The following is a 23491-nucleotide window of genomic DNA, read 5'->3' on the forward strand; positions in this document are numbered from 1 at the left end:
CCTTAAAATATCTTTCCAAGAGGTTACGAATATATTAATGAATCTTGAACTTCACTTAAATTATAGGAAATGTACAAGTGTACATTATCACTCATCTTTCAATTGTATTATATTATTAGTTTAATTACAAAAGTAAAATTCAAAGGATCAACCACATTAAAGAATATATTACAAAGTAAATGAATTAAGAGAGAAAAACAATCCAGGTTCAATATGTAAAAATATTCTACTTACTTTACAAACACAAGTGTTACACACATTTGAAGGCTCAGAGAACACTTCACCATCAGCATATGTTTGATTTAAATATAGACATCCAGAACACACAGGACAGCAATTTGTTGGTACTTTTTCTGGATAAGAACACCGTGGAAAACAAACCACCACTCTGCATTCAACAACTCCTCCTTCCTGGGATGAAATAAAGTTTAATAATTGAACTCATTATCGTATATGAAAATGAAAATTAACTGCAGAAGAGAAAACAAAACGTTTTAGTCAACTGAGTATACTTCATATCAGAAACTGTAACATTAGGAATGAGAAGTTGTCTGTTTGGGTTTCATGCCCCTGTTATTTAATTGGTAGAACATTAGATTTATAACACTGATATAAGATAAAGTTCAGACATCCAAGCCTCAATAGCTTTACATTCTTATCCACTATAATCTCTATTTGTAAAAATAACAACCTAGTAACTTTTATTACTGAATTATAATAAGACATGAGAATATTTGATGGTATTTCCATCAATTTATATATTTGTTTAACTTTTGTACTTTTAACCCATTCACTGCAGCTGGAACATACATTTTCCAGTGCAATGGGATATATATATATAATTATACCAGTCATAGTGAAAAGATTAAAAAATAAATCGTGTTGTGCAGTGAATAACAAGTTCCAATAATTACCAGTAGTTTAAATTACACATTAATATGAAGTACAAGAGATAAATTTGTAGATCATTTTACAATATGGTTAATGTAATAATAATTAAACATGACTATTCTAATAGTGGTCAATGTAAATAATAAAATACTGAGCTCAACTGTATCCAGCACTTTTATAATATATCTATTAATGTGTTTTAATCATAAGCCCACTTGAGGCACATTTTACTTAACAGATTAAATCTCTGTTAATATCTTGTGCCCATAGAAGTAATCTAATTTTTGTTAATGCTTTAAAAGTTCAAACTAGCTTGAATAAAATTTTACAGTTCAAGTAACTAATGTCTAATAGTTAATTTACAATCTAATTTTCTTGTAGATTTAACAATGAAGTTTTTTTTACATAAAAATATTTACTTCTAAAAGATTATTTAATACTGAAAACATATGTAAATGACTGACAAAAATGATAATACTAATAAAACAATAAGGGTAGGAAAGACAAAAATTAAAAACATTTTAATATAAAAAACTATTTGTACCATTTTTTAACCACAGTTATAAAAATTAAATGTCACTGATCATAAATTAAATATATCATGCAAAGACATTCAAAAAACATACAAACTTAGGTCTTACTTTACACAGACAACTCCTGCAACTTTCCTTGTTGTGTTGTAGCCATAGTTGACCAATATAAAAATGTTTGCTCTTGTATAGACACATAGTAGGCTTGGTCTCCTGGCAAGTAGCACAGCATTGTCCAGCAGGAATAACTTGAGAACTAGTTTCACATTCTAGAATTGGACACACCACAGCATCACAATAAACTTGACCATTCTGAAAAAAACATAATTAATTTAAATTTGCAATAAATTTTGTCAAAAGTAAATATTAATTACTTGATAAAAAAAGTGATATTAATAAGAGTCACTAACTTCACAATAACTATTTAAATACAAAAATATTTAAGGTTGAACATACATATAGAAGTGAGAAAATCTTCAAGTATGGCTTGACAGTTTATTATTCATTTCATTCTACACACTATAAAAATATTTACACAACAATAACACATTTAAACTTGTTCAAATTAACATAACCTGCAAAGTTCAATGTATATTTTATGAAAATTGTTTGCGTAGTAGGTTTAAACAAAAATCTCAATGGCCCAATATTACATAAAAATTAGTAGGCTTTACACACATTTGTTCAATTTTTTTTGTAACATTACTGATAACAAAAAGTATATTTGAAAATACTTTAGACAAGTGCTGACCCATTTTTCTAATAAATAATTTTTCAAATTAAATAACTTATAAAAACTTAATCCATAAGTTTTTCTACATTTTGAAATACCACTTGAAAGATATATTTATTACATGATTTAATCTCTTTTTGAGAACTAAAAGTTGGTACAAAAATGCATTATTTGCTAAGGTCTTGAAGATGTTTGTATGGAATATGACATAAACAAACACCAAATCAGCTTCCAAATTTATGATCTATAACAATATTGATGCATGAAGTTTATTAAAATGCCATAGAATACATATGCAAGAGACTTGGGTAGTTGGAATAACTGGAAATAATACAAGGAAATACTAATTTCAATTAGTTGTCTTTGTGAGTTATAACACTATTCATTAATTGAACAATAATGAATTAAAAAATAATAATAAAAAGGAATCGCAATGCTAATACTTTGAATAGTTGAAATAATCAGAAATAAAATTTGATCAGGTAGTTATTTTCATGACATTAACATATATAACTGTAAGTTTAAGTAATGGATTATTTTACATGACACTAATTGATCAATCATATTAATTGCTAGTTCTGCAAATAATTTTCTGGTTTTGCTGGTTGTAACATTCAGCGTAAACAACAAAAAAGAATGGATAAAATCACTGATATTTTATGTAATTAGTACAATTAACTGCATATATCAGTGCTATCACTGCTTACATTTTTCTATGTGATTCTTATGTTATTGGAAACACTATAATTAATAAAGTTATGGGGTACAAGCAATACTATGCACGAACAGCTCAAGAAGATATATTCAATGGTAGGAGCTCCGTTCTAGTTGAATGGCATCAAAACTTTTAAAGTTATTAAGCAGAAAAGAATAACTGAAAACAAAACTTTATAACATGTGAGAAATATTTGAAGTCACATCATCACACTTTTTCATGCAAATAATGAATGGCAGATAGCACAAAAATCTATCCAAAAACTATTTATGGACTATAATGCATTCTCAATTTTAAAATTGTTTGTTTAGATTTAATTAATGTCACTTGTACAAAAACGAAAAAAAGAAATACACCAAATTCTGTGTAACTATCATTCACATTTGTCAATTTATTATTATAACCAAAGTACTAATTCTTGTTTTTGTTAAACTCTTTGTTTCTTAACTTTGGAACCAAACTTGGGAGAAGTAGCTATTAATATAAATTAAGGAAATTAGTCTTTTACCTTTAACAATTAAAAAGGGTTGATTTTATTTTTCTTTGAATTGCAAAATGGTGAAAACCTAAGAGCTATGCTTTTTTAATAGAGAGAAGTTTGTATACTTTGGATATTACAAAGTTTTTAGAGAAAGCCCTGACTTCAATTTTAACATTGTATGAAAAGATAACAATACATTTACCATTTAATTTTTCTGCAAGTGATAAAGGATCAGCAAGCTTCTGAGTAGAAAACCTTTTATAAAGAAGTGTCAATCAAATAAATGCACATATTCTTATCCTTTCACAAACTAATATGCTTTCACTCAAATTAGGGATGGTAGAATACAAATTCCTCAATAATTCCATAAATATGAGCAGATTTAAAAGTACAAAACTTTTATATAATTTGACACAAAATTCACATTAGAAAACTACATATATCATAAGCACATTCAAATTTTCTTAGAATTTGATATCAAACATTACCAAAAAATAATACAAACAACTAAATACCTTACAAATGCACTTTCGGCATGGGTCAAAATCTGGGGTAAATGTTTGGTTATGTCCAAAGATTTCTTCTTCAAATAAACAATCCTCTACAGAAACAAAAAATTATATTTTCTCAATACAAACTATAATTTATAAAACCATAAAAATATGTACACTACAAATTTTCTACACTGAGATTAAGATTTAGTGAATAAAAAAAAACAGCATTTAAACATAGTTCAAACAAATTTAGAGTAAACTGTATGAAAAGGATGAAATATTTAAATTAGATGCATTACATTAAGAACAGTTAATGCATATTAATTAAAAACACTTTAGGTGTGAAAAAAAAGTTTGCCAAGAAAGGACTGAGCATGCAGCTTAAAGGAATGAAACCAAATTTGGCAGCCAAAGTGGTAGGTACATTTATAGCACCAATAAGAATCTTACAACAAATATCCATTCATTAGTTAGTCAGGCCACATATTTTGTTCAACTTGCAGCATGATGGTGTATAAAACAAAATATGTAGCCTAGTTAACTAATGAATGAATATATGCTGTACAATTCTTATCAATGCTATAAGTGTACTTACCAGTTTGAATGCCAATTTTTTCCATTCATTTAAGTTTCATGATTGCTTTGTCAATACATACTGACAAACAACCACAGCAAGCAAGAAAGTTACACTCGTAACCAACATCAACTTTATGATCATAACACCATAGCTGAGAACAAATTTATAGTGTACAGAACAAACCAGACTTTTTAAAACGTGTGGTAGCAGTTTATTTGTCTCTTTCCATATTTGGAAAAAATCTCTTATGAAATGTTAATAACTAATTAACAGCTTAGAATGTTTCTATCTAAAGTGATTTTCTTGACCATTTTAATTTTAACCTGTGAAAAAGCTACTGCATTTTTTCAATCCAAGATTTGAAGGAGGTAGGTTGTGTCTTTAGTCTGCTCGAAATTTGATATTTTATAAAATAAAAAAAAACTTAGTTGTTAAGCTTAATAAATTATAATGAAATTTTATGGTATCAGTTTAGTTATTTATGATTTTTTTTAGTTATTCAACTGTGTGTGCATGTATACATAGTAAAACCTGTCTAAGCCAAAAACTGCATAAGGCAGAAACTGTACAAGTCAGAAATATCAACATTTTACAACACTATCTTATGATTTCTCTTATAAAAGGTCTTTTATGTGGCAGAACCTGCATAATGTGGATGAAAAACTATCCTTCACTTACCTCATCTATCAACAAGTAGGATTAGAATCTGAGTAAGGTGGAAAAAATGTTTTTGATTAAATATTAATTTCTTATTTAACTAATAACACTGGTTTACAAAGAAATTGAGGCAAGCACAAAAATAGCTGTTTTAACCTAATTTGGGGGTGCTGCATTCAGATTTGAAATCCGTTTTTACTCATCACCTCTAGTTTTTTAGATATGCATACTGTACATTTTGTACACATACTGTACATAAAGGCATATATGCATTCAGGGTTAATTTCTAATATTGTGTGACTTATGTCTTCTTTTTTAGTTATTATTCAATAAATGTAAGTGATAGCATTACATTATATATATATATAGCTATATATCAAGATGGATTTTGGCAGTTAAGCGTAGCCAACACGTCTCAATCAACAGCCAGTAGTGCACTGGCACTCAGCACAGGAGGTTGGTGTCCCTCGACAATTGTGTTACACAATCTTTTGGGTATATTTTTGTATTACAATTTCCGACGACGCACATAATTATTATTGCCTTACATATGATTTAATTTTACTTTGTTTTTTTTCAGATTCTCCAATGGCTTCAAGCTCGTCAAAACACCGAGGATGCCTCAACAAGGCCAATTCTTTCTGCTACGTGTGTGGGGACTTCACGACAGTTGCACAGCGTCGAACCATCACTTCCCTCCTCAGAACTGCCTACTTTCATTATTTTGACTGTAAAATTGGTGATCAGGACAAATCTTGGGCTCCACACATCTGTTGTAAACCCTGCTACAATGGACTAACTGCTTGGTTTAATAGCAAGAAAGCGGCTTTCAACTTTGCAGTTCCGATGGTTTGGAGAGAGCCACGAAGCCATGCAGATGATTGTTATTTTTGTCCAACAAATATAACTGGTTTCAATGCATCTTCTAGAAAAAAGATCAAATATCCCAACCTTCCATCTGCTATGAGACCCGTTCCCCATTCAGATGATCTTCCTGTCCCAACACCTCCAGTAAATAAGGATCTTCTTTCCTCATCAGATGAAGAAATGCCTCCAAGGGAAGATTCTGCCAAGTCAATCTCTTCCGAAGATATTGACTCTCCTTATTCAGGAACAAGTGGCAACGAGCCACACTGGATCACGCAAGAAGACCTGAATGACCTTGCTCGTGATTTGTATCTGTCAAAATAGCAGTCAGAGCTCTTGGCTTCTCGGCTTAAACAGTGGAACCTAGTCCAGGAAGATGTAAGGATCACCAGTTTCAGGAATCGGAACAAAGACCTTGCTTCATTTTTCGACATGGAAAACAAGTTGTGCTACTGCACAAATGTACCTGGCTTGTTCACTTTCCTTGGTTTGCCACATAATCCTTCAGACTGGGGTCTTTTCATAGACTCTTCCAAGCGAAGTCTCAAGGCTGTGCTTCTGCACAATGGAAAAAATATCCCAGCATTCCCACTGCACACTCTGTCCATCTAAAGGAGTCCTATGACAATATGGAGCTTCTTTTAGAAGCTGTTAAGTACAACCAGTACCAGTGGAGTCTGTGTGGAGACCTCAAGGTCATTGGTCTTCTTATGGGTATGCAAGCGAGCTTCACAAAGTACTGTTGGTTTCTCTGTCTCTGGGACAGTCAAGCTGTATCCCAGCATTACAAGCAGAAAGACTGGGGGTCTAGAAACACTTTCGTTCCTGGCAAACACAGCGTCAAGGAGAATCCTCTGGTTGACATGAAGAAGGTGCTTCTTCCTCCTCTTCACATCAAGCTTGGTTTGATGAAGAATTTCGTGAAGGCCATGGACAAAAATGGTGCTGCCTTCCAACACTTGTCTACTGTGTTCCTAGGTCTCTGTGCTGCTAAGCTCAAAGAGGGCATCTTTGTCGAACCTCAAATCCGAGAAGTGCTGAAGGATACTGATTTTGAGGAGCTTCTTACCTTAAAGGAACTGAGAGCATGGGAAGCATTTAAGTCAGTCTGTAGTGGCTTCCTTGGTAACACACGCGTACCAAATTACCAAGCCTGTATTGAGAAGTTGCTAAAGACCTATGAGGATATGGGATGCCGAATGTCACTCAAAATTAATTTTCTCCATTACCACCTCAACTTCTTCCCTCCAAACCTTGGAGCAGTGAGTGATGAGCACGGAGAAAAATTCCACCAAGACATTACGAAGATGGAGAGCAACTACCAAGGCAAGTGGAACCCCAGGATGATGGGAGACTTCTGCTGGATGCTCTTGTGTGACATAGGTGGAGGCAAAATACACCAGATAATCTAAGAAAACACACTTCTAACTGTCTGCTGTACTATGAATTGTGTACATTGTGTCATCCAAGTATATTTATTCCGTCAATGTTCTTTATCTATCCTGTTTTATCTGTAATAAGCTGCTGCAACTGTTGAAATAAGCATGTATATACTCTGTATATACTAAAATGAGACTATTTAAAAGCCAGAAAACTGGAGGTGATAGAGCAAAACTGTTTATAAATTTGAATTCAGCACACCCAAATTAGTAAAAAACACCTATTCACATTCTTGCCTCAGACAAAAAATATTTTTTTGTAAACCAGTGTAATTTGTTTAAATATCAATAAATTCTTGTTTAATTAATAATTTGTTTAAATATTAATAAATTCTCAGACATTTTGTTACAGTAAGTATTGGTTATATATATTCAGTTCTTTTTCCTGCAGTCATTATTTTTGCAGTTAAATTAGATTCATGATTTGTAGAAATACATTTGTCTTTTATGTGTAAAATTCTACTCTTTAAATAATTCTCATGAAAAAATAAATTCCTATCTTCCCTAATTTTAAAAATTTGGAAAATTTACCATGGGTAATAGGTAAAAGTGAAAATCTGCACTGTTTCAAAAATTTAAGGAAGAATCAACTTCCTGTGAAATGGAAAGCAAATAATAAAGCATGGATGACAAGTGCTATATTTGAGGAAATTTTGAACAAATTATACAAGGGAATGGAACAAAAAAATAGGAATATTCTACTTTACCCACATGGTGCAACTTTTCACCCAAATTTCAACTTTCAAATGTTCATTTAGTCTATCTACCTCCATGTACAACAACAGTTCTACAGCCACTAGACAATGGAATTATACAGTATATAAAATTGAAATACAGAAAATTGATGCTTCAGCATATTATTGGAAATATGAACGACTGTAAGAGAGCATCTGAAATGATCAATAAAATTGACGTGTTAGATGAAATTGCATTTTTAAGTCATTCAATCAAATGTGTAATAAAGAGCTTTTGAAACTATGGATTAATTTTTGATAATGGTGGAGATTGTGCAAAAGTTGTTTGTTATGACAATTCCAGTGGAATCCAAACTCTGATTGAGATGATTGATGCAGATGATTCTGTGAATGCAGAAAGTTTTGTGAACATTGATAAGAATGTTTTAACAGAAATTGATTTAAAATCTATAACAGAATCACAAGATAGAAACAGTGTGAGAGATCCAGAAGATGAACAAAATGGAAAAGTCAGTGAGGAAATAGAAATTCTTACTTCATAGCAAGTGGCAAGTCATATTAACACTATTAAATTGTATGCATAAATGAAGGGGGAAAATGAACTTCATGAAAAGGCAGAGAATTGGCATTCTCTTTTAACTGCATGAAAAAGCCCATTAAAAAAATAGAACAGTTGAAATTGGACACTTTCATCAATTAAATGTAAGATTTTGTGTACTTATGTATATTTTGTATGTCTAATTTTGTTCTTATTCTAATCAACATAGCATAAACAGTATAATAACTTTATTCACAAACATCTTACTTACCTTAAGTCAAGCAAATACAACGTTTTGCTCAAAAATCATATATAATTAAGGAAATACATGTTCATGATGTCTAAACCAGAAAACCTGCTTAAGCTGGAAAATTTTACTTGGTCCCATGCAATTCTGAGTTAGACAGGTTTCAATGCATACAAAACATAAAAAACAACAACAAAAACTTTGATATCTTCCACCTACAAAATTTTAAAAGGTTTAGCAACCTATGTCCAGCAGCAACTGAGTACAAAGGTTGTAGCAAGAAGAGATAAATGTTTACTTTAATTATTGATTTATTGTTCTATATTTTAAGAAAAACAAGTTTAATAATTCATTACTAATTAGTAATAATTTATTTACATATACATAATGTATAATAAATGAAATGTGACTGTATATTACAAAATACTACTCCACTAAAACATAGCCAAGACAGGGAGACTAAAAGTCAGTTTTATATTACTGGATATGTAACATGAATGCAAGTGCACCACATCAGTGCAAGTTATCTAATGTCAGTTGGGCATGACTGGAATGTCAATATAATAACAAATAATATATATATATATATATAATAAATAATATAAAAAATGAGGTACAACAGGTGGTACAGATGGTGAGGATTGCTGCTCAGAATCTTCAAGTCGTGGTCGTTTACCTATAGACTGTTTTTCACTATTTTATTAAGATTTGTAATTGGAATATCCATAATAAAGAAAGGGGAATTTTGGTGCCCACTGACTCCACCCACCATGGAGCCCTACAAGGAAATGCACTACAATTTTAAACAAGGACACTGCAGCAATGCCATGGTTTCGTGAGCAATATACCCAAACACCAGCATCAGAGAAAATGTCCACAACACCTGTTGAGAACATCCAACATTGATACTTGGTTGACCCTAGCCTGATTGGACCAGCCGATTGACCCAAGGACGCCTGTCTACAGGAATTCAAGGCCAAAGTGGTGTGTTAGGGTTGGACCCCTCAACCACCAGGATCCTCTCCTCCCCTTCACGAGTTGCCAGGAACGGCAAACATATGAGTGGATGTTTAGATCCCAGAGAGAGGAGGTAAACTGAAAGAACAGAAACTTCCCTGGGAGGTCCCCTCACCATGTACATGAATCCACATCGAGGGGAATGGCAAATGAGCCTCAGGTGAAGCAGGGATGAATGAAATGAGAACATGACCATGCAAGCACTGGTACAAAAGCAGCTGGAAATAAAATATGTCTAGTGCATTTGGGCCATGATCAGACTGTATAGTGTGTGTTGACCTCAACTCTACTGAACAGGCTTAGGCTACAAGAAGAGCGATATTTAATTATGTGTTATGTTTTTAATGGGTGACCTGTATTACAATGAAAGTGTCACCACTGCTTCATTTCTCACCTTAGTGTGATAAACCTAACCTATGAGGATTCTCTATGGTTTACCACTCCAATGGATAAGAAATGATAAATGGCAAGAGTCTTCCATACTTAACTGGAAGCAGGGGGAGAATTTGTATTGGAAAGATCTCCAGCAGTTCACTGGTTGGAAACTGGAGACAGTGCAATGAGTGTTTGCAAATCTCTATTTTAAAAGCCAGCAAACATAAGCCAAAAGAAATGGGCAGTAACTTCTATGATGCTGACGTTTTTTTTATGTCATTATGATGCCTGATGTGGTCTTACAAAACAACCTTTCTTGCAGTGAGCGATGGTTGAGCCAGAGTGGATGGTTAGAGTGCTTTGTATTATACTGGATCAATGCAGTATTTGGGAATTAAGCATAACCTGAAGGCATTGCCAGACATCTGAGTGAGATCCCTTTCAACTGCAAGGAAGAGAAATGACAAGGGAAACATATATACCCATTTCAAATATATTAAGTAAACTGAAGTATGGCGATTAGTGGAAGTTAAAATTCTGGAGAAAATGAAACATCCAAGGGTGATGAGAAGGAACAGAAAATGCATGTAGGAGTCATCTACATACCTGCCTGACAGATCATGTCTTAGGGCAGCAAAGGTGGGAAGCAAGATAATGAGAAAGGTGATGAATTGACTATGACAAAATGTTAAATAACTTATGTGCATCTGCATTTAGAGACAAACATGTTAAATGGAGGAGGTCATGGACCAATCCAGTAAGGGTAGGAGGAGAGAAGTCCTTGAAATATGGGTTCTAGGATAAGAAGAGAGGAAAGAGACAGAAGAAAAAGGATGGCTAACCTCTCAAGTAACCAAGTGGTATAAATATCAAGGAGGAAAGGTCAGTCTGAGTAGAGGCATATATAAGTGCAGTAAAAGAGGGTATGAGAAGCATCAACAGCATAAATAACCAAACTTTGCATATGTGATATTATGCAAAACCACATTAAAAATCATGGCAGGCATGGGGGTCAAGCAAGGAGGAAACAGAAGGAAAAAACAAAAAGAGTGGATAGAACAGTGGAAAAATTACCCTGTGGCACCAGTAAAGGGAAAATTGAATGGGAAATGCAAACAAGTAACAAAAAATGGCAAAGAATGGCAAAACGTGGTTGAATAGTCAATATAAAAAGAAAAAAGAAAAGAAAGGTGAAACATAATAGAATGGTCAGAAGGAAAGGAGAGATAGATGGATTAATGACTAAAGGCTGCCACTGTTGTTGATAGCAAAATGGAAAGATGATAGTAATGTTACAAAAAGTACAAAACAAAGGTTACATGATAGGAAAGTCCTGTCCAGCAGCCATTGAACTGAATAAGTCTCACATATGAAGATGTAGGAATGAAATCAGTTTACGAAAAAAGAGCATGTAAGGTGGAAGAAGGAATGAATATTGAGTATATGAAAAGGATGTTTGTAAATCAAGCAAAGAAGCAGAAGAAATAAAGGCTAAATGAGGTGTCCACAGAAGTACCACAGTGGGATTCTAGAATCCAATGGAGGAGCAAAAGAGCAGGATATGCATACACAAAAAAAGAAAGATAAAAAAAGGTGAAATCAGCCCTGGCTAGAAGCTTCAACAACTACAGTGAAAAGATGAGCTACAGGGAACTTCAAGAAAGGAATATTGGAGTTAAGTAGGATGGCAAAGCCACCTAAAAGGGCATGGCTTAACTGAGAGCAAACTCAATGAAAGATATGAGAACAAAGAGAAAAATCCATGAGTCAAATGCAGAGATGCCAATTATTTCAAATGACTGAGCGTAATGATTGTAGACAGAGCCCTTTATCATTTGTGGCTACTAGGCCTGACCAATGTCCCTAAGTTGTTTATTATTATATTATTATTATAACTATTATTGTTTATTACTGCTATAGACTGCTCATTTATTATTTTGTTTTGCATATTTAATAAATAAATTAAAAAAAAATCTTGATCGGCTACAGCTAGGGGTAAGTTATCAGTAATGACAAATTGTGTGAACATCACTTCTGCATTTATGGTTTCATATTATGAATTCTTGCTCATAAATGTCATTATCTGCATCGTTTTTGTCTTCACCTCAGCCTTTTGTTGGTGAGATGTCGATTTTGTATGTCTGGAACAATCGTTTATCCCACCATGCACCACAGAAAAATCAATGTGACAAACTGTACAAAACACATGACTGTCACTGACTTTTGATGCAATGATTGGATATTTTGCACTATACTCTTTCCTAAATTTTTGATTCACAGTGTTTGTCCTTTTAGATTTGTCAGAAACAAGATGATCTGGTGAACGAAGCTTCCTTCTTTCCATCTTGTGAACGATTGCATTGGTGTTTCTATGCCGCTTAGAAAACGAGAAATACCCATCTATGTAAGCACTGATTGGCTGACAAGCACTGATGACGTAACTATGGATTCCCCCACGTACCCAGTATGGAGAAGCACCGCACTCAAATTATTGGTAGACGTCGGAGATACAAATACTTATTATTTCAAGCACAAACATGATTATCGCAAGTAGCCATTTGGACTATGTCTTTTATTTATTATCAATATGTATTTGTATCTCGCTAGAAATTTTCTTTTCACCCCTTTCAAGCCCTGGGGGAACAATTTATCACTTCATTGTATAAGCCTATATAATATATAATAATTTGGGAGTTGTAATAAGTCATAATATTTGTCCACATGATCATATAGTCGTAATGTATACACCAAAATCATAATGATTACACTCAAATCATAACGGTTGGCATCTCTGCAAATGCAGTCCAGATGAGGTGAGAAAATTGGCTTACTACAAGGTACATAGCTCCAGCCATGATGGGCAACAAGATGAACCTAATATGAATGACCCAAGTAGAATAGCACTAATACTTAAAAGCAAAAGTTCTGAAACAGGTGCCCCTTGATGACAGATGTAAAAAATGAAAAATGACCATGGATGTGACAAAGTGAACTGTGATCTATCATTCCATCAGATGGGGAAGGAAATTGGAACTTGTCTGATGAGCAATAAAGAGTTTGAGCATACAGAGGTGTAGAGAATGCCTGTTTAATGTCCAAATGCCAGAAGACATGTCATCATTTAGTGGTGTCCCTCAATTCAAGAAGAAAGCAATAGTGAAGAGAAAGATCCAGCTTGAGAGTTGGTAAAAAATATTGCACAACTTGTGTGGACACTGTCAGTCACCATGACAATTCCTTGGGGAGAGGAGAGAATAGCTTTGCAGATGAGAACAATAAAAATGAAGAAAGAATTTCTTGGATCTGTAAAAGCTAGTGGAGAAGACACACGTGTTCACAAACTGAAAGAATGAGGAGTTTCAGGGAAGAATGAGCAGTGGAAATCCTGGCAACCAGAAACTTTACAGTATGCAGGCAAAAAAGAGAAAGTTGAGTTCATTTGAGACAAGGTATGAAGCAAATTCCCAGAGGTAACAAATACAGAGTGTGTATGATAAAGGACATGGATATCTTAACAAGCTAACCCAACCAAGTACCCTATTGCTAAAGAAGGTATATTTGAGAAAATTATAACACTCAAGAAAGAGCCAACAGAAGTCAACTGTTTAAGAAAAGAAATGACAGCTTTAGGACGAGAAAATATTGAGTGAAAGCTCTCATAATACAAATGAGTATTAAAGGGGCAAACACTATCTTGAAAGGAAGAGACAGGTTAACAATGATGTGTAGGAAGATATCTGATGTGTCGATGAAGGCCAGCTGGAGACTGGTGAAAATTGTAATATATAGGCAAGGAGGGAGGAGAAAATGAGCAATGAGAAGAGAAGTCAGCTTGATGAAGACCATTTGCACGTGAATGAAGGTGTACAGTTAAGAGAAATGCAATTTGATCTTAGTTACCAATGGCAGGCACACAAAGTAAAAAGAGACAGAGAAAAATTGGTGGAATAGTCTTCTCTGGCAAAAAAGAAGGGAACAAACATCTACAGAAAACCCCTCTGAAGCATGATTAAGTGCCTCAGAAAAAGGGAGAGGGAGGAAAGGAAATATAGGAAATAAGAAAATAAAATAAAAGGTATTGACTAGATCCCCAAGCAAGTCAACTTGATATCAAAAACAGAAAATCTAGAAAGAAATGAAAGAATTTCTTTAAGTCAGGACAAAAAAGTCAAGAATGCTAGATGGATGAGGCATTTAGGTGTGATCCAACAGAGGTGCTGTTTGAGAAAGAAAACAGCATAAGCCCTAATAAGAAGCAAGGAGGAAAAACTAAACTTTGAGAACTGGATTCAAAGAGTGATGAATAAGACTACAGGCAGAAGATAAGGAAATGAACATAAATGAGAGGGAAATACAGAAAGAATTTGGAACCAAAGGATGTACTTCAGACCCTTAAACACCTCAAACCCCTCTGCACCACCATAATCTTGTAGTGTAAAAATCATGAATTCCATCAATGAGAAAAAAAAAAAAAAACAACAAAAACCTGTAAACACTAACCAAACAGGAGATTGCTTAAAATTTGACCCAGGAAATGTTTATGGTTTAGCAGGTACCTTTACAATGACCATTAATACAACTGGTCATCAACAGATCTATGGAGACATGTATAGACAGGAAAAATAGAGATAATGCTGGAAAAGAGTGAAGCAACAAAACGTTTTAGTACCTTTCTAAGGGTGGAAGACAGTAACATTTGTCATGATAATCATGGATGGCTCATGCACCTCAAACAGCAAGAGACCTGGTTGGGCATTCATTACATCACAAGCAACAACATTCTGCATATGGCTGTTTAAGCATTAAAACTTTCCACATACAGCATGAGAATGGAAATGGAAGCCATAAAACAAGCTCTTCTTTGGAATGCTGAAAGTAATGAAGTAAAACAGATAATGCAATCAACATAATATCTGCTAATGATTCATGGGTTTTGCTGTGCACAACTCAGAGTGGTTGGATTCCTGGATGGATAGCAGCAAACAAAACAATTGCATGATGAGCTGATCACATAAATATTAAGTGCCAGGTCAAGCAGGGGTAAATTTAAATGAAAAAGTCGATTACCTTGCAAGAGAGGTCCTTATATTCTATGAGCATGAAATTGACTGCATCTGTACTATTAAGGCACAGCAACTATAGAAGATCTTCACCACCATTCAGATGAAAGAAGACTGCTGAGTACTGACCTAATGATATCTCATTTTCTGTTTTTCTTGGCAATACCAAAATAATGTATGAGGTAGCAAGGAAAAGGCAAAATATGGGGTATCAATAGGTTAATATACAACCATATGTCACTGGTAAAATCACAAAAGTAACTCTCTTGTACTTCCTCCAAGGAATATGTCCTACACATGGTGGAGTGTGTTTTCCTTATAGCAAAGCCACATCTGGCTATCTGCTGAGCCCACCGAGGGGCTACACATGGTGGATTAGCACCTGCTAGCATATTCATGAAACTGTCACCTAGTGCTCAACTCAACTTGGTACACTGACCTACAACAGCTTTTATTTACTGTAAATATTTTTATTATTTCTAAATTTAAATGCTAGACTGGTCAAGAAATTTATAATATCATATTCATCCTTACAAAATTTGCCAGTATCTATGAAGTTAATTAATAAGACAATACATTACCTGGACAGTAGTGACAGCAAGGTCCAGGCAAAGGATTACTGCAGGGAAGAGGTTGACACATTTTTGTCTCACACCTTAATTCACCAAGCTAAAAACAAAATGAAACATTAAATTTTAACATTACAATTTGCAAGTTCTGCTAAAAATCATGTTCAGTCTAACAGATAAGTAGTGGTAGTGAACTGGGAAAGTCTTTTGACAAATGAATGAGAAAAAAAAATTTTGAAAATTTACATATAATCTCTTAACCCCAAAATTGGCAGTGAAATATAAAGTGATCATGATATAAATTTTTAATGGTTTCATACATGAAGACAAAATAACTTGACCAGTTTGAGATCATCAGTGTGATGTAGAAATTGTACTTAATGTTATTTAGTGCAAAAGACGATAATACACCTCTTCACACAGTTAAGCTATCTGTCTTGGAGATATGGGCTTTAGTGAATTTCCACCTAATTTCACAAGAATTTTTGTGAATTCACTACTGCATAATGATGTCATTATGCAGAAGCCCTCCACCAATATGAATGCAACATATTTTCTAGCACATTAATCCCCTCTATATGTTTGCACTTGTGGAACTTCATTCATTTCTTCCTCTTCTAAGCCATCTGATATGATTCCTTCTTCACCTGCTGTTAAACACTCTCTTTTGTGTTAACTTCACATTTCTCTATTCCATCAAGAAATCCCCTTCCTACAACATCAGACCTGGGATTTCTTAGGTCTCTTGCCAACAGAACCAGACTTTCAGTTGATGTTGCCTCTTTCTTTTTCATTCCTATTGCTCTTCCACTTTGTCCACTCACCACTGTAAGTGGTGTCTTTTGCTCTTGGTCTCTCTATCATCACCATTCTGCTGACTATTATACCATTGACTATTTCTCATCTTTCTTTATATGTATGTTAGACTGTGGATTAATTATCTCTTATCATAGTCAGTTATTGCACAACTTTATCATCAAAACTTCACTTCTCTCTATGTCAAAGGGTGTGAACTCCCCAGATCTCTCTACCTTGTTCTGTTTAATCCTTCTTTATAGATTCTCTACCCAACATCCATGCCTGTATTACACATCACTGTTGTTCAGTTTGCTTTTGCACATGAACATTTTGAGCTTTTAGCAACTTGCACTTTATACTAGATTCTTTCAAGACCTGTTTGTTTTTACTTTTCACCTGTGGTTGCCATTGTTCAAATAGTTGTGCTATTAATAGTTCCTGCACCCTCTTCCATCACTACTATATTCTTCCTTATCATGATTGGTCCCTTCTCTGTAAGACTTTAGCTGCTTTGCAATGCGACTGCTTTTCTCTCCTGTTTCCTTTCCTTCTATGTTACACCTACTTTAATTGGATAACCAGACCTGGACTGATGATTGGGCCCTGTTTGTGCCATTCATTACCACTCATGTTGTACCTCATACTTTCTTAGCTTGTACCACTGATCTTCATCTTCTGTGACTCCTCTTCATCCAGGGATATTTCTCTTTCTATCCTAAGGTCTTATTAATTATATGCTTAGTTTACTCCACACTGGGGGTTGACACTCATAGATAGTTCTACATTCTTCTCATTACATTTGTCACTTCTCACATTTTCCCATCACTCATTTTCAATAGTCACTGGACAAAGTTAATTAGGTGGGGATGAAGACTACTTTTCATATCTTCATCACTCACTAATTGCCCCTTTGTCTGTCTTGTCTCCTGAAAATTATCACCTGTCTCAATTTACTGTTCAACAGTTTATCCACTGTCTTTAGAATGGTGAATACCTTTTCTCTTTACAGCACTTTCTTGTAGGATCCTGCCACGTAGTTGGTGATGCATTAACCCAGGATGAAAGAAAACACTCATATCATCTACCCTGGTTATGCACATGTTCACTGTGAGATGGGGTGTTTTGCAAAACATCTTGATGTATCTTCAAGGTACATTTATATATCTGACTATTGTCTTATATAGACTGTACCTATTCCATGAAGTATCCTGGAAAAAGCCAGCACCAGGGAATGTTCTGCCTGCTTACTTATGGTTATATAATCACATATTGCACTGCCTCCAGTAAATATCTTTCTGGTTGAAGGACAGATGATGATCCAGGCATTTTCTCTTCATTGTGAATTCTTTCTACCTTTTCAATATAAGTAAAGTGTGGGAGATCTTTACCACTTATCAGTTCCTAGACTATAATAAGAGGTGCTAAGAAGGTGAAAAGTAAGATGTTGATGACACTGTCATTTTAGTGCAGGTCAACTTTCATATAGCTAAATAATATTTCATTTGTGTCCTCCTCCAGTGCCCTGAGTGTGCAATTCAGTTAAGACGAGTGCATAATATGATACTACGTTCTTTTCCTACAGCCTATGATAGTTCAGTTGAGTTCAGCAAACATTATAACATTGTGCCCTCCTCTTGCAGCTAGAGTTTGTTCAGTGGAGTTCAGGCAAGCATAAAATAATATACTGAGTCCTTCTCCTGCATCCTACTATTCAGTTAAGTTGAGGCCATCACACACCATTATCCTGTGCCCACTTCCTGCAGTTGTATCTGTTCAGTACAGTTTAGGTGAGCACACTCTAAGCACATGTCCTCTCCTCTTTTAGAAGTCACCTGGTCAGTTTTGTTGATGCAAACACCCACTATCAAACTATGACATTCTTCTACAGCTGATGTATGTTCAGTTGAGGAATGCACACACAATGCTTCTATTCATAGCATGACTACTGTGCCTTCATCGTGCAGCTGGTGTTGGTTCAACATAGTTTAATGGTAGAGTTGAGAAGAGCATAAGGTATGGTCTGAATGTGCCACAATCATGCTATATATATTTGTTCTTTGACATATTGTGTGTAAGTATTTGAATGGCCATGTCCTATAGAGCAAGTATATCAATATATCAAACTAAAAATAAGTACCTTGTATTGCAAATTACTATATTTGGCTATGGAATCATAAACTTTTGCAGACAAGTTAAATTTTGAATTTACTACTATCTTAAGCTATAAAATAACCCTCTCGTTATAGCAAAAGTACAACTAAGGACTGTCAGGTTATCAAGTACATTAGCAAATGTTACAAAAAGTCTACTTAAGCTAGTAACTTCCTTATTGTTCTTGTGTTAAGTTAGCATTAACAGTTGATTTCATCCACATTGTATTTAAGAGCAGGTATTGCTATTTTTGAACTAAGGACTAAATTGAATATGTCTAACCTGACAAGAGCATTTAGTACAATTGCTTGAGTCCAGAAAGAATTTTGTTCCAGATTTCACTCTTCTGCCAATGTAAAAACAATCAGGTACTACTGCTGCTAAATTGACAGCAAAAACAGGTTAATTGTTTTACTGGTTTTAAGATTTAATTTAATGATTTGACATCGTATAATTCAAACTTACAAAATCTGTAGTCAACAGTTTTCAGAAAAACAATGGCAAACAGCAGAAAGCAATAAATATTGAAAAATTAAACAAATTACATATTTTGATAACTTCAACAGTGACAAAGTTAATGATTTCAAGATTAAATGTAATAATTTCTTCTATTCTAACTAATTAATATACAAATGTGTTTACAGTCTTTTGAAATTTTCCCATTACAACATTTTCAATATATAGAAGAAATCAACATATTAAATCAGATAAAAGGTATTTTTAGACAATTTAGACACTTTTAAAAAATTTAGTATTATGATTCCAGTCTTAAAAATTCTTTATAAAATTCTATACTGGTAAAAAACTATCAACTATCAATAACTTTTACTATAAAGTATTGAACTTTTGTGATGGTGACTTGTTTTGATAGAATGATTTAAATATTAATTTTCAATATAAAATTAATCAAGTCCATTGCTAACAAATTCAGTTTCAGACAGAAAAACAGAATGTAGTAAACAGTAGTTGAACTACAAAAAGTCTATTAAAATAACTGTAACTTCTGCATGTAACAAAGAATTAGTACAAATTTTGTTAATTGCTTTTGCACAATGAAATCATTTTAAGCTAAATTTGTTCTCTTAACAAGCAATTTTGAAAAATATCAACATTACTCTTATTCAGTAAGAAATTTGAACTTACAATTTGTTTTTGTCAATATGGTGAAAAATTTCACTAATACATTCTTTCACCTCCTTCCTTCTTTTATAATTTTTTGAAATGTTCTGATGGTTATTAGTGTGAATCTTTTTTTAACTCAGTGACAAAATTAAGTTCATCACCAGTTCTTCCTAAAGAATTCATGCTAGTTCTCTGTGACGAAACATTAACATCTGTTCTAATGTTTAACTCATTTTTAAGAAAATTCCAGTGATTAAATACAGATTTATTACCTTTTATACCTTCAAACATAAAAATATCCATTTTAGGTATTTTTTCTTTTCTCGCAGGTATGTCTAGCTTTTGCATAATCATGGATTTTGTTGAGTTTTCTTGTGTTAGGGGGATAACTTTTTCAACTGTTTGTTTCTTTTCTATATTAAAAAGGATTTCTGGTACCTCCTCTTCCTTGATTGTTAATTCTTTTTCAGGTGTTATTTCCTTCCTGTTACTTAATTTTATTTCTTCCTTTTTGCTGGTTGATGTATTTTTTAGTGTTTCCTCGTTTTTACTAGTCATTTGTTTCTTCCTGCTACTTAGCTTAGTTTCTGATGATTTTACTGTCCTGCTACCTAATTTTGTCTCTGGAGTTTCTTTTTTCTTGCTGCTTAACTTTGGAGCTGATGTTCTTTTGTCTTCACCATTTAATCTTGGCTTTAGTATTTCTTCTTCATTGTCTGTTACTAACATTTCTAGAATATCTCCTTTTTTCTTGCCAATAAGTTTTGTTTCTGCTATTATATTTTTCATGTCAGTAATGATTATAGTTTGTTGCTTCTTTTGGTTAAATTATTTTGTAACTGTTTCACACTTTTATTATCATATCCTATCCTGTTTAAAATTGTCAAATTTGGGGGTAAGAAAAATTTCACTTGCTTCTCTTCTTCATTTTCAAAGTCTGTTATGCTTTTATGTAGGTGAATTGGAATTTTAAATTTATGAGCTGGCACAGGTGTTGATAATAAAATATTTTCCAAGGTAGAGGTACTGCTAGATGTAAAAGATGTTTTGCTACTCATTATAGTAAAGTTCGTTTGGAAAGGACTTAATGTCAAAGTATCTTGAAATGAAATATTGCCACCAATGGCACTTTCTGTTACACCACTTGAAAGTGTCGAACTAATGGAGTTTAATTCTGTAGATACACTCATCTTCTTACAATCTTCACTTTCACATTTCATCTTCCTTGGCTGCTTTCTGGGTTCTTTATTTGATGAAGCTTTTCAAGAAAATATATACTTAATATAGGTCTTTGTTCAGCACTAATGCATAAGAATTAAGCTTCAGTGTATTTTGATTTTATTAATATGTAACAAAAAAATTACAACAAATAACTAATGTTTGGTCTTCTCAAAATTCATATATTTCCTTAAATCATAAACAGTGTTGCTTCTAGGATTTTTCACAAGTGTGCCAAATCCTCCACTGACTTCCAGAAAATGGATCATCCATGTAATGAAGTACATATTAACTGAATGAGTTATAAAAGCATAACATGATCAAGTAACTTTTTTTTTCTGAAGAAATAATACAACAAATCATTAGTTTGTTTCATTTGTGTATGCACTGAAAATATCTTCACTGATAAAACTTATATTACAGTCATCTTCTCTTTTTCTTTATTTCTTTCTATTTTTGCTTCATTTTGATTAAATTTTTTTGAAAATTAACTGCTTCTTTAACATCTCTGAACTTTTCATTTGTTTTTGCCATTTTTGATCATTTCATATTATAATGCAGCCAATTATATTCCTTTGCATATCCAAATGAGCTAATTACTCTTCTCAATTTTCTGATTATGATTGAGGTTTATCATTATGAAGTTACTAATAATACATTATGAAGGGAGGATACACATGAAAAATAAAAATGTGTACTTCTATTTTTTTTGGTAGGAACTACTGTGCAGGCAATCAAAATAGTGTAAATACACAAAGTAGCCATCCTAAAAGCAACACTGTAAAATAATAAAAAAACCTTCTTTGATAGATTGTTTAGGCAGAGTATTCATAATGAAATTTTGTAGAATGGACGGCAACTGCCTGTTATGGAGACACAAGTGTAGAGGACGAAGTTTTAAAAGTCTTCTGCCTTTTGTCTTCAAGACTTGAAGATGAAAGGCAGAAGGCTTTTGAAATGTCATCCTCAACAATTATGTCTCCAGAATAGGCAGTTGCCATCCATTCTATAAAGTTTCATTAATAAAAAACCTTAATTTTACATTACTTTATGAATTATAAAGATCCATCTTGACTAGTATTTATAATAAAAAGAGACTATTATTACTTACTACAATTCAAAAATATCTTTAAATAAATTTTATTCCATTACTTCTGAGGGATGTTATAAAGAATACAATGTTAAAAACATAGCAGGTTTACCCTTAAAGGTCATTGTTTAACACAAAAGACCTTAGTATGTATAAAGGAAACTATGAAAAAGTAATCACTAAATTTATACCCATGTTTTAGTGAGGACTTTCCTAGTTTATTAAGAACAGTCTGTATTACTAAAACCAAATTACAACATAGAATTCTTCACATTACAAAAAGAGAAGTTTAATACTGACTCATAAAAACTTAAAGTAAACATGCACAATTTTGAAAAGATGAAATAGGAACCAATTAAAATTACTTTGTTATCTCATAAAAATACTTACATGCAAATGAGCATGAAGAATGACTGTTTTGTCCTGGTGGGCATAAGCAGACATATCCACCAAATGTATTTCTACAAGTGAACTCACATGGAGGTGGCACATGAACACATTCATTCACATCTACAGAAATTGAGACAAATAATTTCATAAAAATACTTTTTTAACAGTACAAACCTAAATGTTTCAAGAACAAAAAATTAAAGGTGTTTCATGTTTTTTTATATTTTATAAATAATGTATTATATTTACATTCACACTTCAAAATGATACTTAAAACAAACTTTTTATTATTCACATGCCACTAGTTTTAACACAGTAAGTTTTGTGAAAATTTGTAGGAAGAAACCCACAGAATGCTACTAATAAAATTTCCAGCTTGTTATCAGTTTTGTACTACTTTTCATGAGTGATATATTTTCAAGTACAACAAGTTAGGACAAACAAAGTAACTTAAGTTTTAATTACTGTATCTGAAGACTGGTTGCTTGTTTGGCATTTATTAGTGCAGAGTAACTAGGTTATCTGAATCAAACAACTAGTAAAAAATTAAAAATAAAAGTAAAATTATTAAAATATGTAAAAAGGAATCATGTTAAAACAAAACAAAGTCCAATATTCAAATTAAAAACTTGAATAAAATTAAAAAGACAAATGACCCTTAAAAACCCAAATGAGATGGACAGTGTCAGAAGCAAGATGGCCAAAGTTAAGTAGAAGATTTTATCTGGAAAAGCTTATCAAGTGTCTCACTCCAAATTGACTACCAACTGGCACAGAGGCAAGCTTTCAATACAGGGCTCTAGTCCATGCATGGAATAGGCATGACAGTGATAGCAC

General features: G+C 33.1%; 2 protein-coding genes across 12 annotated transcripts in view; both read right to left on the minus strand.

Annotated features, from left to right (window-relative positions):
* Nucleotides 1-20745, minus strand: part of LOC143241079 (von Willebrand factor C and EGF domain-containing protein-like) — a 46207-nt gene extending 25462 nt beyond the window's left edge. For 5 of the 6 annotated variants that reach the window (XR_013022173.1, XM_076484592.1, XM_076484589.1 and 2 more), the window contains exons 1-6: nt 20229-20745; nt 19117-19214; nt 15898-15985; nt 3866-3951; nt 1533-1733; nt 235-411 (exon numbers count right to left, since the gene is read on the minus strand). Coding sequence is in view for 5 of the 6 variants with exons in the window: in XM_076484592.1 (XP_076340707.1) it covers nt 235-411; nt 1533-1733; nt 3866-3951; nt 15898-15985; nt 19117-19214; nt 20229-20745 (1167 nt within the window). In the remaining variant the exon portion in view is untranslated. The remainder of the gene's footprint in view (nt 1-234; nt 412-1532; nt 1734-3865; nt 3952-15897; nt 15986-19116; nt 19215-20228) is intronic. The other variant, XM_076484590.1, reaches the window with a different exon arrangement.
* Nucleotides 20452-23491, minus strand: part of LOC143241080 (uncharacterized) — a 62743-nt gene continuing 59703 nt past the window's right edge. For all 6 annotated transcript variants that reach the window (XM_076484596.1, XM_076484598.1, XM_076484594.1 and 3 more), the window contains 2 exons: nt 22655-22774; nt 20452-21214 (listed from right to left, as the gene is read on the minus strand). In XM_076484596.1, the coding sequence (XP_076340711.1) occupies nt 20757-21214; nt 22655-22774 (578 nt within the window). In that variant the 3' untranslated portion in view covers nt 20452-20756. The remainder of the gene's footprint in view (nt 21215-22654; nt 22775-23491) is intronic.

Source organism: Tachypleus tridentatus, chromosome 13, assembly GCF_004210375.1.
Source record: "Tachypleus tridentatus isolate NWPU-2018 chromosome 13, ASM421037v1, whole genome shotgun sequence".
NCBI classification, from domain to species: domain Eukaryota; kingdom Metazoa; phylum Arthropoda; class Merostomata; order Xiphosura; family Limulidae; genus Tachypleus; species Tachypleus tridentatus.